Source organism: Lacerta agilis, chromosome 5, assembly GCF_009819535.1.
Source record: "Lacerta agilis isolate rLacAgi1 chromosome 5, rLacAgi1.pri, whole genome shotgun sequence".
NCBI classification, from domain to species: Eukaryota; Metazoa; Chordata; class Lepidosauria; order Squamata; family Lacertidae; genus Lacerta; species Lacerta agilis.
Genome location: NC_046316.1, coordinates 83660623 through 83678027, shown reverse-complemented (window position 1 = coordinate 83678027; position 17405 = coordinate 83660623). Strand labels below are relative to the sequence as shown.

Below are 17405 nucleotides of genomic sequence, written 5' to 3'. Positions count from 1 at the left end.
GCATAGCACCAACCTCACTTCCACCTTGCCTCTCCTCCTTTAACTCCCCGTAAGCAGTAACAACATGACCATCTGAAAACCAGGCTTTCCACTGGCACACTGTTGTCCAGATTCTATGCAGCAATGGACAACTGAAATCAGTACTCAAAAAGAGGCAAACTGCTACTGGATACTAAATATAGGTAAGCAACAGTGGTGAGCAAGAGTGGTCAGATCTGTCAATGTTGACTCTCCCAGTTTCTCATTTTTTCCAATATTCAGTTAGGTTCTTTACATTTCTGCAGTTCTTATTTCAAATCCTCATGGAAATTTGTCAGCATTTTAGTGTGACCTGCTCCTAGTAACCGCCCCCCCCCTTTTTTTACTAATGTACACCTTTTTTCCCAAGCAGTTCCCCTAATATAATACATTTTTCTATGTTCTTTTCATTAATATATTCATTTCTAAGCACACATTTCCCCAATAAATGTGTTTAAAAAAAAAAAAGTGGTTGGTTTGAGAACTGCATCGCAAAATTCATAGAAATGTGGATTTTGAAGAATGGCTGTGTTTTGATTTCACATAAAGTGTGAATTAGGTTCACCTTTAAATGCAAATGGAACCCGTCCCCTGTCCCCCCCCCCCCAAAAAAAAAAATCCTTACTGGCTGCTGATAGAAATGGGCTGCTGGATCCAGCAAGTGTCTCCTTATTTTCTTAAGACTTGCTGGAGAATGAAGTGCTTATGATTTAACTGTGTAGCAGCAGGGCTTGATTTGAGCTCTACAGCTTACTGCATAGTCATTAAGGTGGGGAGTTACAAAGTTTTTCAACGGTCTAAATAGCGGGACCAAGCTGCTCCAATGACACCTCTATTCTAAGTGCAAAACTGCAAAATACCATTGCATCTTAATGGATGAGGAGGTGGGGAGGTGGGCAGAGGTCCAAAATGGAAAGGAAAACAAAACAGGGAAAAGCTCAGCAATAGAAGAAAAGATGCAGAAATTGGTAGCTTGAAGAGAACAGACCGGGGGGGGGGGGGTTGATTCAGCTCTACAATGTGCACTGTGGAAGCACAATTGAGTTATTTTGTGTTTTTGTACCTCAGTGACTTTCAGATCAAATTACCCAGAGCATGAGCAGAAAAGATTGCTTTTCTGTTCAAGTCCTGCAGATTCCCCCCGCCCCATTTACTGATGTCAAATCATAAATAATTACCAGTGCTCAGGAGTGGAGCATATCAGGGCATTTGCTTTAGGATATCTGATCCACCAGCTCACCTTGGCCCCTCTCACTGCCTGGCAATGCCATTCAACACGCATCATCAATAAAAGGCCCAAGTCTTCTCAAATATTTTTTTCACGTACAACAGAAGGTCTGTGGGAGAAATTAGTCAGGCCAGACTCAATGCTCTGAACTTCCTTTTGGATTGAAACACAATCCCTAGTCAAATTGTGCCCTATGCCAGATTTTGAAAAGCACTTTCATTGCACAGAAAGGAACATTTTCACATTAAAATAATATAAAACATGTATTTTACAGATGATGAATGCATTGAAAATTCATATTTTACATAAAATTTGTGTACAAACAAGAATACATTTTTTTCAGGTACACTTTTAAAAAACTGTCATAAAGCAGAATCATAGAATCATAGAGTTGGAAAAGACCACAAGGACCATCCAGTCCAACCCCCTGCCAAGCAGGAAACACCATCAAAGCATTCCTGACAGATGGCTGTCAATCCTCTGCTTAAAGACCTCAAAAGAAGGAGACTTCTTGATTTCTGTAAGGCTTTTGAAAAAGTCCCCCTTCTTGCATAGAAGCTGGTAAAATGTGGGCTGGATGAGGTACCTTATTGGCCCTAATATAAGCCACACCTAAATATAAGCCACATCTGAAAAATTGGAGGGGGGGGGGGAGAGAAAAAAATACCTGAATATAAGCTGCTCCATTCCTCGCTGCTCCTGACTGCATACTGGGGGGGTGGGGAGAGCCATGCTGCCATGCTGCGTTGCCAGCGGCCTTTCCCCTTCCTCGCTCTCTCCCTTCCTGGCCTTAGGGAAGAGGAGGGGGACTACGCACGGGGCGGGCACCACTTCACTGCGCTCCTGGCACTGTTTGCCCCATGCTCCTGGCTGCATACCGTAAGGTCGCGAATATAAACCGCACTTTAACTTTTCACGGTCAGGATTTGGGAGGAAAGTGCAGCTTATAATCAGGCCAATACGGTAACTGTTGGGTGGATTTGCAGAATAGTTGATGACCGACCTCAAATGGTTCCTAATCATCCTGGGAAAAAAAGTGGCAAGTGAGGTGCTATAGGATTCTGTCCTGGGCCCATTGTTGTTCAACATCTTTATAAATGACTTGGATGAAGGAATCGAGGGCACGCTCATCCAATTTGCAGATGACACTGAACTGGGAGGGGTACCAGTGCCACAGAATCAGGATTCAATATAACCTTAACAGCTTGGAGAACTGGACAAAACTAACAAAATGAATTTCAGTAGGGACAATTGAAAGGTTCTGCACTTAGGCAGGAAGAATCAGCTGCACAAATATAGGCTAGGCTTGTCAGCAGAACATGTTGAAATGATCTAAGTAGACCACAAGCTTAACATGAGTCAACAGTGTGATGCAGCGGGGGGCGGGGGTAAATGGTATTCTAGGCTGCAGAAATATAGTATCCCAATCAAGGGAAGCAACAGTACTGCTCTATTCTGCCTTGGTCAGACTCCACCTAGAGTACCGTGTCCAGTTCTGGGTGCCACAATTTAATAAGGATATTGACAAAGATATTGCGAGGACATCAAGAAAGCAACCTCAAAAGGGGGCACGATTGTGAGAGGATAGAAAAGGCTGTTATGTGCTTACACACCATAGTGCCCAATGAGACTTTTCAAGCCACTGCTTGAACACCAGTTCTCCAGGGTTTCAGGTGGAAGCTTTCCCCAGCTCAGCTGTTTGACCTGAGGTTCTTCAACGAAAGATGCCAAGGATGACACCTGGGTCTCTTTGCAAATGCATACGTGCTCTGCCGCAGAGCTGCACACCTTATCTTACGACTGCAGCCCATCCACAATCAGGCAAGCCCAGTGGCATCCAGGATGCATACACACCATTTCCTGGCCCCACCATGTGCAAGGAGTGAAGTAGCGGAGTACCAAATTCGGACTCGCCCATGAAATGGCAGCAAGCGAATTCTTTGGCAAATGTCAACCCCAATGGCACAGAGGACAATTAGCATAAAGGGAGTGGATGGGATTTAGAGAGAGCCCTGGGAGCTTAATCCTTGGAATCTGCCAAAAGCTGATAGAACATGGAAACCCCCCACTGATCTTCTCCAGGTGTACCTGGAACTCATCTCTGATTTGAGACATTTGACAGGCACTCAAAAAAACTCAGTCTGGTAGCTTGAAATTTTTAAATCAAAACTAGCCCAGAGGGACATGAGAAGGCAATCTAGGAATGTATGCCTTGGGTTTTGCACAAAGCAAAACATGCACGCTCTAGGAACAATTCAGTCTTCTGTACTGCTTCCAGATTACCGCCAAGAAGCTGCTGCTGCTGCTGCTCACTGACATTGATCTGAGATGGGCAGAAGGGTTTGCACCTAATTATGAGCAAATAAAAGCACAGAGTACTAGTGAGCTGGCTTTCAAGCTCCACGGAACTCTCCTTTGGGTTTGGTTTAAACAAAAAACAACAAAAGGAGAAATGCAAGAGGAAAGCAGTTGCTGATAGGGGAATGGTAGGGTGGGGAACCTATCTGTGTTATGTTACAGACTGATGACAGTGATTCAGGAAACTCTTTGCGAACTGTTCACGGTTTGATTGTGCCCGTGCATTGGAGCACAATGGCATACTCCCAGGAATGCCAGAATAAAGCTACAATGGCAGCTTGCCCTTTCAATATATAAAAGTCAGTTATTCAGAAACCGTCTCTCGCGTGTTATGTATCGAGCCTAGACTACAGAACAGAGAGAATTTACTGGTTTGAAGCAAGGGAAAGCAATTGGGGTGTGTGTGTGTGTGTGTGTGTGTGTGTGGAAGCTGAATTGTACTTAAGGGGACAGAACAATTATTTTAATGTGCCTCAACTGCTGCATTTAGATGGCACTTTATTCCATTTCCCTGATGTTTTCTTGCTCGTTTTCACATTTTATGTGATCTTTCACACAACCTGAAAACTACTTTTGGAAATCTAGTGGGATCTAGGGGAAGTTTAGCACTCATTTCCATGTTGTTTCAACTTGGAAAACTGGGGGAGTTTCCCCTGTGGTTTTTATGATCATGCCACCACCACTCATGTGAAAAAAAATTGGGGTGGAATCTCAGCAATGATGTCTCCTCACAATGTTGTCCTCCTAGCTCCATTTCTGCTGTGTTTGCTTACTAAGTTCATATAAGGTCTATATAATGTGTAGGGTCCAGCAGTAGAGCACCTAAGGCTGCAGATTCAGTCCTTGGCATTTCTGTATAAAGGTGGCAGGTCATAGTACTAGGAACTACAGCACGGGCTCTTCCAAGAAGACTTACCCCAATATGTGTGGGTTTTTTTTTAAACTGCTGCTGGATCATAACATAAATTCATATAATCCAGAACCCACCCACCCCAAACTGCCTAACTGAATGTCTTTGAGATTCCCACAAACAAGGTACAGTGGAACTCTGGATACAATAGCCGACAATCGCATCAGACATTCGGTTACCAAAAAAAGTTCGGAAACTGGAACACTTTCTTCAGGGTTTTTGGTGTCTGGGAACCAAGGTACCACTGTAATAATCTAGATCTCTTGATGCTTCCTCCCATTCCTGGCCATAGTCTGGTGCTGTGTGTCTAAATGCAGGGCTCTATTATACTTGGATGGAGGAAGGAATGGGGCATGGCTTCTGGATATCTCTCCAACATGTGGACCCTGCATCCACAGTGGACTGAGTGTGGGATTGAGTGGGATCATAAGCCATCAAGGGGGCGTGCAAAAGCATCAGTGCCAAGCTCATAAAGCCTACACAACTTTTATGTGGTAAAAAAATGTGGGCAGATCAGAAACTTGCCATAGGACATATTCGTGTATTATTGAGAAAGGGGGGGGGGAGGGGTTGGAGGCGGCAAAATCTGGCGATGCTTTGGCTTGGGCCCACCAGTTGAATTATTAAAAAGTTTGGAATAAATGTTTACAATGTACCCTTATGCTTTGAAGCAGTGAAATGGAAACTACCACCACCACCCCCCACACATAATATAAAGCAAGGAACACCACGTGCTCACAACCAAATGCATCCTTGTAAAATTTTAATGGTATACAGCCCACTGAAACTGGAACCTCCCCAACTGGAAAAAAGTGGTCATGCGTCAATCTTCAAAAGGAGAGGTTGAAACTAATGGATAGCTTTAGCTAGCTGCACGGCTATTGCACTTACTAGTCTTCAAAGCTGAGTAAAGCTTTGGAGATACCTGCTAGTCAAGTCATGTAGCAACAACAATTTGAAGAAGCGTAGCTAGCTGTGGGGCTGTCTGAGTAGGCCTATGCCACATGTGTGCTAACTGCAGGACTATGGTACTCCCCCCCCTTTCAGCTAGTTCAGTAAGTGATGCACCAAATGCCAGTTTCAAGCTAGAATATGCCTCAGCATGCAGTTTGCATGCAAAAAGTCCCCGGTTCAGTCACCAGCTTGGAGAGCCCCTTCCCCTCAGGAAGACAATTGGATGGTCTGACTGCTTGGCATCTTCCCATGGTCCCACATTACTTGGAAATAATGTTTTATTATTTCTGTGGACCACCCCATGTATGCCAAGGGAGGGGAACCTATGGTCCCCCAGATGCTTCTGGACTAGATCTCTCATAAGCCCCAGCCAGCATGGTCAATGATGATGGGAGTTGTAGTCCAACACCATCTGGTGGGCCCCAGGTCCCTCATCTCCATCGTAGGTCAGTGATTGGCTCCATGTAATTGAACCCAACATGCGAAGGAAATCCCCGCCATTCGCCCAGACAAAGCACAAACCCTGACTTGGCAGGTTGTTTGTATTGAATGCAAGTTGCAGGTATCAACTAGACTCCAGAAAACTGTTAGACCTTGAGCCACTTTGGCAGCAACAAGCATTTCCCCCTAGGCGATGTTTGTTTGCATTTGGGGAGGGATTGTCTAGACAACTTTATTGAGGAAGGCGCTAACAAACTATAGCTAAGAAACTGATCTGTTTATCCATTTCATCAGGGCACAATCCACCCAGCAGTGGCCAGTATTAAAGATCATGGTTTCACTGGGGTGTGTGTGTTTGTGTGTGTGTGTTTTTTTCTGCTAGGGGTCTATGAGGACAGGTGCTAGACTAGGTGGGCCATTAGCCCGATCCAGTACACTTTTATGAAAAGGAAATAATCCACTTGTTTTTAAAAGACAATTAGGCATATGCTAAAGATTAATTTATTAATATTAAATTTATTATTATTAAATACGGGTGGTGCTGTGGGTTAAACCACAGAGCCTAGGGCTTGCTGATCAGAAGGTCGGCGGTTTGAATCCCTGCAACAGGGTAAGCTCCCATTGCTCAGTCCCAGCTCCTGCCCACCTAGCAGTTCGAAAGCACGTCAAAGTGCAAGTAGATGAAATAGGTACCGCTCCGGCGGGAAGGTAAACGGCGTTTCCGTGCACTGCTCTGGTTTGCCAGAAGCGGCTTTGTCATGCTGGCCACATGACCCAGAAGCTGTACGCCGGCTCCCTCGGCCAGGAACGCGAGATGAGCGCCGTAACCCCAGAGTCGGACATGACTGGAACTAATGGTCAGGGGTCCCTTTCCCTTAAATATTTCATTAGCAGCTATGTGTGCAGAGGGCCTTTTCAGTAGTGGCGCCTGCCCTGTGGAACGCCCTCCCATCAGATGTCATGGAAATAAACAACCACCTGACTTTTAGAAGACACCTAAGGCAGCCTAGTTTAGGGAAGTTTTAATGTTTAATGTTTTATTCTGTTTTTAATCTGTTGGGAACTGCGCAGAGTGGCTGGGGAAACCCAGCCAAATGGGCAGGGTATAAATAAATTATTACTATTATTATTAGGTGTGAGGAACATCAGATTCATGTTTGTACTTAACCTTGTGGGGAGGGGGAGAGTTACTATTTGCACCAATGGGAGATTTCCCCATTGGAAAGCAAGGGAGAGGATGATGGCTTGTTTAATCAGGTATTAGTAGCACTGTATCTGAGGCTGGGGAGTGTAGAGAGTTAATCCATTTAAACTCCTGGAGGGTCCATAGCTGAAAGGTATATCCCAGTTTAAAAGGGATTTCAAGGCAGCACAGCTGGGAATAAGCATAACACAGGTGTAGACAGATGATAGCTTACTAGCAGAGAATATGCTTTACATACAGAACCCCCCCCCCTTTTTTGGCATCAACCTGCATTAAAAAAAAAAACCTGCATGGAAATGTACACCTAACTAGCATTTAAATGCACATTTTGAATGCATTTTCTCATAAAACAACACATTTCAAAGCATATTTTATCACTCATTTTGATACATTCTTTTTTTTTAAGGAGAGAATTGCCCTCACAATTTGGAGCATTATAAACTCCAAAGGAAAATTATGTTCTGATCTGAACAGGAGGTGTAGCTCAGGTTAGTTTGTATTAGACTTAGCAAAGATCAAATTCGTCAGCTATCCCTGGTGTAAGGCAGCATACATAAATCTGGGGTGGTACTCAATGCTAGTCTTACGCTGAGTAGACTCATTGAAGTTAATGGACATAACCAAGGGGACAATCCAAGCACAAGATCCACCAGGATGAGCGAAAACAAAATAAATAAATTCCTTCCAGTAGCACCTTAGAGACCAACTAAGTTTGTTCTTGGTATGAGCTGAAGAAGTGTGCATGCACACGAAAGCTCATACCAAGAACAAACTTAGTTGGTCTCTAAGGTGCTACTGGAAGGATTTTTTTGTTTGTTTGTTTTGACTATGGCAGACCAACATGGCTACCTACCTGTAACAGGATGAGCGAGTTATGGATCTCTGACTCATCTGGGGCTGTGCGGGAGTAACCCTCTCAACCCTTATTGGTTCAGCTGAGGCTGGTTAAGTTCCCCAAAAGGGGCATTCTGGAAGTGTGGCATGGGAGGGACTGAGCAGAGGGAGAAACTTACACTGGAAACCCAGCAGAACTTACACCAGGATAAAGGGTGGAGTAAATCCAATCCCAAGTGTACCAGGCTTAGGCTGGTTCCACCAACAGTAGCCTCCCTCCTGGATTTGAATCTGTTGTACTTTGTGCCAATGTTAAGGATTGCTCCCTAACTTAGATCCAGATTAAGACTGAGGCACTGTTAGTGGGTGGTTTCCTAGTCCACCTGGGATTCCTAGGATGGGAGGTTGCCAGCTCTTGAAGGAACAGGTACACAGCTTGGGGCTACTTCATGATCCACCAGTGTCAGGTGGCCTCAGTGGCATGGACTGCCTTCTTTCAACTTCTGCTGGTGGCCCAGCTGCGCCCCTATCTGGACAGGGATAGCATAACCTTTGTCGTCTATACTCTGGTAATCTCTGAGTTAGATCACTGCTATGCATTATGCATAGGGCTGCCTTTAAAAGAGTTTGGAAACTTCAGCTGGTGCAGAATTCCCGGTGCAAGACTGCTTCAGCATAGGACACCAATTCTTACTTCTGAGTAGACATAGGAACACAGGAACCTGCCTTATATCAAGTCGGTCCATTGGTCCATCTAGGCAGTTGGAGGATGGATGGCAGATAACAGATTGAGGTTGAATCTTGACAAGACAGCAGTACTGTTTTGCAGAAACAGGGCAGGCAGGTGTGGAGGACTCCCTGGTCCAGAATGGGGTAACTGTGCCCCTGAAGGACCAGGTGCGCAGCCTGGGAGGCATTTTGGACTCACAGCTGTCCATGGAGGTGCAGGTCAATTCTGTGTCCAGGGCAGTTGTCGGCTAAGACCCTACAGTCTCTCCAGAGTTATCTCCCCCTTGGACTAATGAAATGCTCTCTACCCACCTTTGAAGGTGACCCAGAAACTACAACTTAATCCAGAGTGCTGCAGCTAGACTGGTGACTGGGAGTGGCCGCCGAGACCATACAACACCGGTCCTGAAAGACGGACATTGGCTCCCAGTATGTTTTCGAGCAAAATTCAAAGTGTTGGTGCTGACCTTTAAAGCCCCAAATGGCCTCGGCCCAGTATACCTGAAGGAGCATCTCCACCCCTAATGTTCAGCCCAGACACTGAGGTCCAGCTCCGAGGGCCTTCTGGCAGTTCCCTCATTGCGAGAAGTGAGATTACAGGGAACCAGGCAGAGGTCCTTCTCGGTAGAGTTGCACACCCTGTGGAACGTCCTCCCATCAGATGTCAAGGAAATAAACAACTACCGGTATTTGACTTTTAGAAGACATCTGAAAGCAGCCGTGTTTAGGGAAGTTTTTAATGTTTGATCTTTTGTTGTTGTTGTTGTTCAGTCGTTCAGTCGTGTCCGACTCTTCGTGACCCCATGGACCAGAGCACGCCAGGCACGCCTATCCTTCACTGCCTCTCGCAGTTTGGCCAAACTCATGTTAGTAGCTTCGAGAACACTGTCCAACCACCTCATCTTTTACCATGTTTTTAATGTTCTGTTGTAGCCGCCCAGAGTGACTGGGGAAACCCAGCCAGATGGGTGGGGTATGGATAAATTCTTATTCTTAATTCAGTACTGTCTACACTGACAGGCAGTGGCTCACCAGGGGTTCAGACAAGAATCTGGAGATGCTGAGGATTAAACCTAGGACCATATGCTTGCAATGCGGATGCTCTCCCTCTAAGCTATGCACCTCCCCACAATGATTAAGTTTGCCCCCTTAATTTGTTGGGTTTGTTTTTCAACTAGACCCCCAAATCCATTCATTTCACTCTTTTCCTTCCCCTTCTCCCCCCCCTTTCATTGCACTGGGATGGTGCTACCTTCAGCTCACGCTGCATTAGCAGGGATGCTATGCTAAGAGACAATCAGGCCGGCACACCTGTGAATGTTGGAAAGGCTCCTAAAACCAAGTGAGCATAGGAGCACAGGGACGGAAAGCTGGAGCTCTCGGTTCTATTTCTAGTCCTTCGCAGCTGACACGGTATACCATTCTGGGCAAAACAGTTAACCTTGCTGTACTTTAGCTCCCTACCCTCCACCCCATGCACCGTAAAATCAATATTTGCAGGCTGCAGTATGATTTGTCAATTAGGCTGTGTTTGTTTCCATCGTAGCGGCAACAGGGCGACATGCCACCCCTGTTCGCCGAGCGCTTTGTGCATCTGTCGTCGCATCCAATTAAAAAGTTTTGACAATGCAAATGCATATGCTAAGCAGAGGCTTTACAGCTGCTCTGAAGCGGGTGAGAAAACTCTTGCCATCAATTTCTGAAGGGCATGAAACATACGTTTGGCAGTAGCTGGGCAGGGGTGTCTTCAAGCCGGCTTTGGTGCAGCCCGAGGTGATGGACATGGCATTGCCTCACTGCCAACACTGTGATTGGGGGGGGGGGGTTTCAATTCTGTTTGCATTTAAAAGCAAATCTCTCAAATTCACACATTCTGAAATAATATGAGAACTGAAATCTACACTTATCCAAATTTTGTGATGCAGTTCTCCAAGCGTTTTTTTCCTTTAAAAAAATGTGTATTGTGGGGAAATGTGCATAAAAATCAATATACCAGTGAAAGTTGCATAAGAAAACATTAAAGTAGCAAAAAAAGGGGACATGCATACAAAACTGCATGCAAAAAAATTTATTCATTAGGAGAAGTTTGCACTAAAAGGCTGGTGAATTTCCGCAATCTCAACTGCTGCAGAAATGGGGTGAACTGAATTCAAGACTGGAGAAATGAGAAGCTGAAGTTGACAGAGCCTTCCATCCCCAGACATGTACCACATTTTATATATGATAGCCAACAGACTAGCATTTGAATTTCACTTAACAGTGGAGATGGGAAGGCATCCCCCACCGATGGCAGCACACTTGCTGAAGGGTGCGAGGCAGCCCATGTGGCACACACATCTATCTGGCACCTGAAAATGCCACCGCATTCTGCCCAATGGGAGGACCAACCCTGGATGCAGATTTTCAGGGGGGGCGGGGGTGGGGACTTCATGGGAGAGACGAGAGACGGGTGTTCTGTTGCACAAGCAAAAGAAGAAGAAGAAGAAGAGTTTGGATTTGATATCCCACTTTTCACTACCCGAAGGAGTCTCAAAGTGGCTAACATTCTCCTTTCCCTTCCTCCCCCACAACAAACACTGTGAGGTGAGTGGGGCTGAGAGATTTCAAAGAAGTGTGACTAGCCCAAGGTCACCCAGCAGCTGCATGTGGAGGAGCGGAGACACGAACCCGGTTCACCAGATTACGAGACTACCGCTCTTAACCACTACACCACACGGCTTTCCTTTCGAATGTCAAACTGACTGCTGAGTTATCAAAGAGGTGTGCGATGCTGGAGTTGGACCAATAATGTGCTGGGGTCCCACAGCCCCCTCCGTGCAATGCATCATGTGCCGTCAAATAATCAGGTGAAGAATGCCATATGCACCCTACACATTCTTAATTCTATTGTACTTCTGAATGGATTTTAACTATCAGCTGTTATTGATTGATTGATTGATTGATTGATTGCTATAATAATAAGTGATGGCAACAACAAGAAGAAGAAGAAGTACCACATCCCAGGAAAATAGAGACAATGAATATGTGTGGAAATCTGGTTCCACACCCTAATATGTATATTACATCCTGGGGTGTGATCTGAAGGCATAGGAAGCTGTCTGAAGCTAAACAGATCTGGGTTTCCACAATGTCTAAATGTGCCTTACCAGTGCCTTTAGACTTCATGACGGGAGAAAGACAGGATATAAATGCAAGAAATTACCTCAAACTTCCTCAGATACATAAAGTCTTTGAATTATGTGCCAATTTGAAACAAGCAGCCATCAAAAGGCCTATTATTTGGTGTTTACTTTCTACCTGTTCCAAAAACCACACCCTGCTTGCTTTAGGCTTCACATTAATCCACATGAATATGAGCATCTGCATATTTCACCATCGCAATCTGAAATGCTTGCTCAAGGAGGTGAAGAGATAAGGCGAGCAAAAAACCAAAAAGGCAAAAGTCTCCTTCTAAAGTTACACTACCAGGTCCCTGAATAAACACATCTGCAGCGAGTGAACACTAGGGGAGGGGGGTGGTTCAATTCCCATTTCCCAAATCAATATGCAAAGTGACGTGCGGCTGTATTTTAAGATTCACACCTCTCTCAAATGTGTGATGCAGTACGCCAACTCAGAAATGCATTCAAAATTGAGTGTATTAAGGCAAAGTGTCACAAATGTGTGTGTGTGTGTGTGTGTGTGTGTGTGTTAGTGAAAGTAATGTGTAAAATGCATTTTATTAGGGGAAATGCTTTGCAAAAATGCTTATATCATTATCATCGTCATCAGATTTAAAACAGAGATTGAAGTTTCAAATATTGATAATCTGCGTAGAATGGAGTCGACGCAGCATATTCAGATACATGCTGGAGATGCATCCAGGGATGTTTTGTGTTGTTCTCAGCTTCATTTTGCATTGGTGAAATCCTTGATATTCACAGATATTTGTGTGTGCACTTTTAAATTATATTCCCATGGTGTGAGAATTAACAACACAGCAACAAAAAATTGATTTTGTGAGCCCTTAAGGGACGCGGGTGGCGCTGTGGGTTAAACCACAGAGCCTAGGGCTTGCCGATCAGAAGGTCAGTGGTTCGAATCCCTGCGATGGGGTGAGCTCCCATTGTTCGGTCCCAGCTCCTGCCCACCTAGCAGTTCGAAAGCACATCAAAGTGCAAGTAGATAAATAGGTACCGCTCTGGCGGGAAGGTAAACGGTGTTTCCGTGCGCTGCTCTGGTTCGCCAGAAGCGACTTAGTCATGCTGGCCACATGTCCTGGAAGCTGTCTGAGGGCGAACACCGGCTCCCTCAGCCAGTAAAGCGAGATGAGTGCCGCAACCTCAGAGTCATCTGCGACTGGACCTTAATGTCAGAGGTCCCTTTACCTTTACCTTTACCTTCAAGGCTGATAAAATACTTTGAACCTGGAAGGATAAATACCCACTGTGGCGTTTGCCCTTCCTAGGGAATACATATATGAGCAAGAGTAAGTAAGGGGTTAAGTGGCTGACCCGAGGCAGGCCAATAAACAGAGGGAGGAGGAGCCTGGGGCAGCTAAACAGAGTCAGTTACAGTGGGAGAGTGGGTGAAGCGGAGTGGATTGTAGCAGTGGGTGGTGGGTGGTTGTTGATTGTGAGGGTTGGTGGTGAGGTAGAGTGGTGAGCGTAGGATTAGGACAGGGTTGTAACCAATATCTTAAGTTGTTGAAGTTTTTAAATAAACACTTATTATTTTGTTTTAAATCGCACCCTGACTGTGACAGTGATTACCAGGGAGGGGATCCTGGTTGGTGGCAGTGAAGCACCGTGGTGGCACAGGGATCAATAGTCCGTTAAACGACCGGGAACCCTGTGTGATTGCCACACCCACCATCTATTTTGAAATGGTCTGCAGATCTTAACATTATTGCTACATTTGAATGCACTTTTTATAAACACCAGCTTCACTTGGATACCTAGTCAAACATTTGGATGGCATGCATCCATCAGTATGTGCAAACCAATAAATAATACTGTACTGATGTTTAGAGTGTTGCTGCGGGCTGGTTGTTCTCTTATTTTTTTCCTCCCCTTCTCCTCCCTCTACCCACTTTTTTTCTTTAATAATTTTGCACGCCAATACTATTTTATTCTTTATTTCTTACCCACCTTTCAACATAAGGTCCCAGGGCAGGTTACTTCGACAATTTAAAAATACAGATTACAATCAAGAGGATAGGGTAAGTTCATATATATATATATATACACATACACACACACACACACACACAGACAGACAGTTTTTCTGGGTCATGTGGCCAGCATGACTAAGCCACTTCTGGCGAAACCAGAGCAGCACACGGAAACGCCGTTTACCCTCCCACTAGAGTGGTACCTGTTTATCTACTTGCGCTTTGACATGCTTTTGAACTACTAAGTTGTCAGGAGCTGGGACTGAAAAACGGGAGTTCACTCAATTGCAGGGATTTGAACCGCCGACCTTCTGAACAGCAAGCCCTAGGCTCAGTGGTTTAGACCAGTGTTTTTCAACCACTGTTCCGCGGCACACTAGTGTGCCGCGAGATGTTGCCTGGTGTGCCGTGGGAAAAATTGTGTTTATTTGATTCCTATTCAAGAGAATTACTTTATATATAGTCAATATAGGCACAGAGTTAAATTTTTTAACATTTTCTAATGGTGGTGTGCCTTGTGTTTTTTTTCATAAAACAAGTGTGCCCTTGCCCAAAAAAGGTTGAAAAACACTGGTTTAGACCACAGCGCCACCCACATCCCACAATATATATCAGGTGTCAAAGGAATATACTATGCAATGAGGGTCCCAGGTGCACCTCTGTAAGAGAAAGTTACAGCTTAGGGACCACCACAGATAATCATCTCTCCCAGCCCCCAGCCCCCCCCCCCAAAAAAAACTTATGAAGATGGATGGTAGAACTACCAAGCAGGTCCCCTCTGCTAAACTTCACACCAAGAGGTTCAGTAGGTCTCTCTTCTCAGTAGTTCTGCCTGCCGTGTGCAACGCCCTCCCATCAGATGTCAAGGAAATTAACAACTATTCGACTTTTAGAAGACATCTGAAGGCAGCCCTGTTTAGGGCAGTTTTTAATGTTTGAAGTTTTATTTTGTTTTTAATGTTTTGCTGAAAGCCACCCAAAGTGGCTGGGGAAAACCCAGACAGATGGGCAGGGTGGAAATAAATTATTATTATTAATTATCATCATCATCATCATCATCATCATCACCTGGAGCAATCTGCTGGAGCTGCCATCTTGGCTCTTACTTGGCCCTTGGCCTAGCCAAGTCACAAACCTTGCCTATTTGTTTCGCCCTGAACAAATTCTGTATGCTATCTCAACTTTCCTGGTTTAAGGAATTCTGAGGCATTCTTTTACTTAATGTACCCTGCAGCCGTGCCTCCATCCTTCATCCTGAAGTGGCTGGGTCTTCCTAAAAGAGACACTATAAAGAGAAAGCCATATCGGCAGTCATGTCACCTAACCGGCCTCATTGCGCTGATCTGCAGGTATAGTCACACCTGAGTGAGAAGCATTTTTTAAACGAAATTGTTGCTCTTTTTTTTTTTTTTTTTTTAATGTCACAATCATATAATGGGGCTAGGGAGTTTCCTCACTTCCACCACCACCACCCTGGCCCATTCAGATGGCATTCAGCGAGGCTTTATTATGAAACAGCTTCCCCAGACACATTACTGGCCCATTTGCTTACCTGCCCACAGGTATGGATCTTAGTCATTTGGGGGCCAAAAAAGAGGGATGGGGAGTAGATAGAAGCACAGCAATGTGTGCAAAGTTTGCCTGGTTGCCAAGGAAGAATTTGTATTCACCAGGGATTACCATTCAGTTGGCTATGTACACACCTATCCAGAATCATCTGTCATGGAGATAAGCCATTGTTTCACATGTCACCGCCACGTTTGATAATGTACATTGTACAACAACATGCAAAAGCCTATTCGCCGGTAAGCAGGTCCTATTGAATTTTAACAGGGACTGCAAACTAAGTAAACATGTTTACGACTGGTCTAGCTGGCTCTGCAAAATAACTGTTACAAGTCAAATTAGTTCTTCCGCTGATAGGAGCACCTGTAAATTTGCAAGCGCATATATGTCCCTGGGTTTTGATATGCCATGTCCTCAAGTTAACTTTTTCCTCATTGCAAACTGAAGATAGTCCTCCAACTCAAGGAAACGCAAACCGCAAAATACAACTTGCAATAACCACTAGGAACCGGAAGCTAAATGCCGACTTTCGTCCAGTAATGTTAGCCTACATTTCCCAGTCCTTTTAAAACACAGTCCAACTCAGCACCACTCCTCAGAATCGAGGCGGCATTTCCAAGAAAAAGAGAACATAAAAAGATCGCAGGAAGGGACCGGGTTTTCCCCTCTTTGCCAGGGAACACATCCACGTGCAAGCGCAAAGCTCCACCAGGGATGACAGACAGCTGCCGAGAGCTAAACATTAACCGCCTCTAACCTAATCCCTGTTCCTCGCAGACAACAAAGGTGATCTCACCGTTTGCACGCACTTACCTTGCAAGGGGGGATTTGCGAAGCTCTTTTCTTTCTCTCCCATGGTCTAAGGGTTGTGGGATGTGGGGAAGAAAACAGCAGGATCTTTGCGGAGAAACCAGGCAGTGCCCAGCTGAGTCGGTGACTGGGAAAGTTTGACCTCCTGACTTCCTACTGTAGCGATGTAACCGTACACCTTACTTTCTTCTGGGAATAATTAGCAACCTGCCTTTCCGAGTTACCTGGGCTCGCCTGACCTGTTTCTCTGTTCTCTACAAAGTGACATCACATCCTTTGATCTCCTCTGCTGAATTACCATGTGCTTCGGACAACGCGGCAGCTGTCTAACTTTGGACTCTCTCATTCACTCTCTCTTTTTAATCACTCCTCTGTTACTTTCACTTCTAGGCAGAAAGCTGCTTGAGCGATGTGCACTGTTAGCAGCTATTGTGAGGAGTCACAACACCGAAGGCATGGGATTGCTAGTGTCTGTTTCTTTTTTGTGTGCACCTGATTGCAGGAGAGGTGGAGACTTGGGGAGAACAACTGAGCAAGTAAAGTCAGTTAACTAATATCTGGAAGGTTGCTTCAGGGTTCAGTGGGCAAGCCAAAAAAAAATTCCATACAAATAGGGAAAGGTTCTTAGGAAAGTTTTAAAAAGGCCCAGCCTTAGCCACATTCCAGACTGAACTGCATGATATGATCATGTTTTAAAAGCACATCTCCAGCTATCTGCAAGGAAAAGGCCAACTTTTTCCGGCAACTCTCCCTGATAAATCAGTAAAGATTTGTGGCATGCCTTCTTGAACTGACTTTTTGCAACTGAACTGACTTCATGCTTCTGGTTTCAGACCCCCTTCTCTTCGTCTCTAGAAGCAAAACCTCACGGGGCAGATTCATCTTGTCTCTAGGTGCACATGGGTGTAAAAGCATATGCGTGAATGCTAAGGAAACACGGAGCACACAGAACGACAGAAAACAGAACGAAGGGGTCGCAGCCAATGCTGCACAAACCAAGTTCTGCTTGCGCAATGGGGCTTGTTTAGCATTATTCTGATAGAAGAATGGTTTCAGTTGCAATCCTAAACCCACTTACCTGGGAGTGAACTCCAGTGAATTCAATAAGCTTTACTTCTGAGAAGACATTGTTAAGGATTTCATTGTAAATTCTGTATAGTACTTCAGTTGCAAGCAGGGCCATATATATAGACATATATAT

At 44.9% G+C, this 17405-nt stretch overlaps 1 protein-coding gene across 1 annotated transcript in view; it reads right to left on the bottom strand.

Moving 5' to 3' along the window:
• The window catches only part of NAALADL2 (N-acetylated alpha-linked acidic dipeptidase like 2), a 506548-nt gene extending 489929 nt beyond the window's left edge, over nt 1-16619 (bottom strand). The window contains 1 exon segment of the mRNA XM_033150674.1: nt 16208-16619. Within this exon segment, the coding sequence (XP_033006565.1) occupies nt 16208-16250 (43 nt within the window). The 5' untranslated portion in view covers nt 16251-16619.
• Nucleotides 16620-17405: the final 786 nt, after the last annotated feature.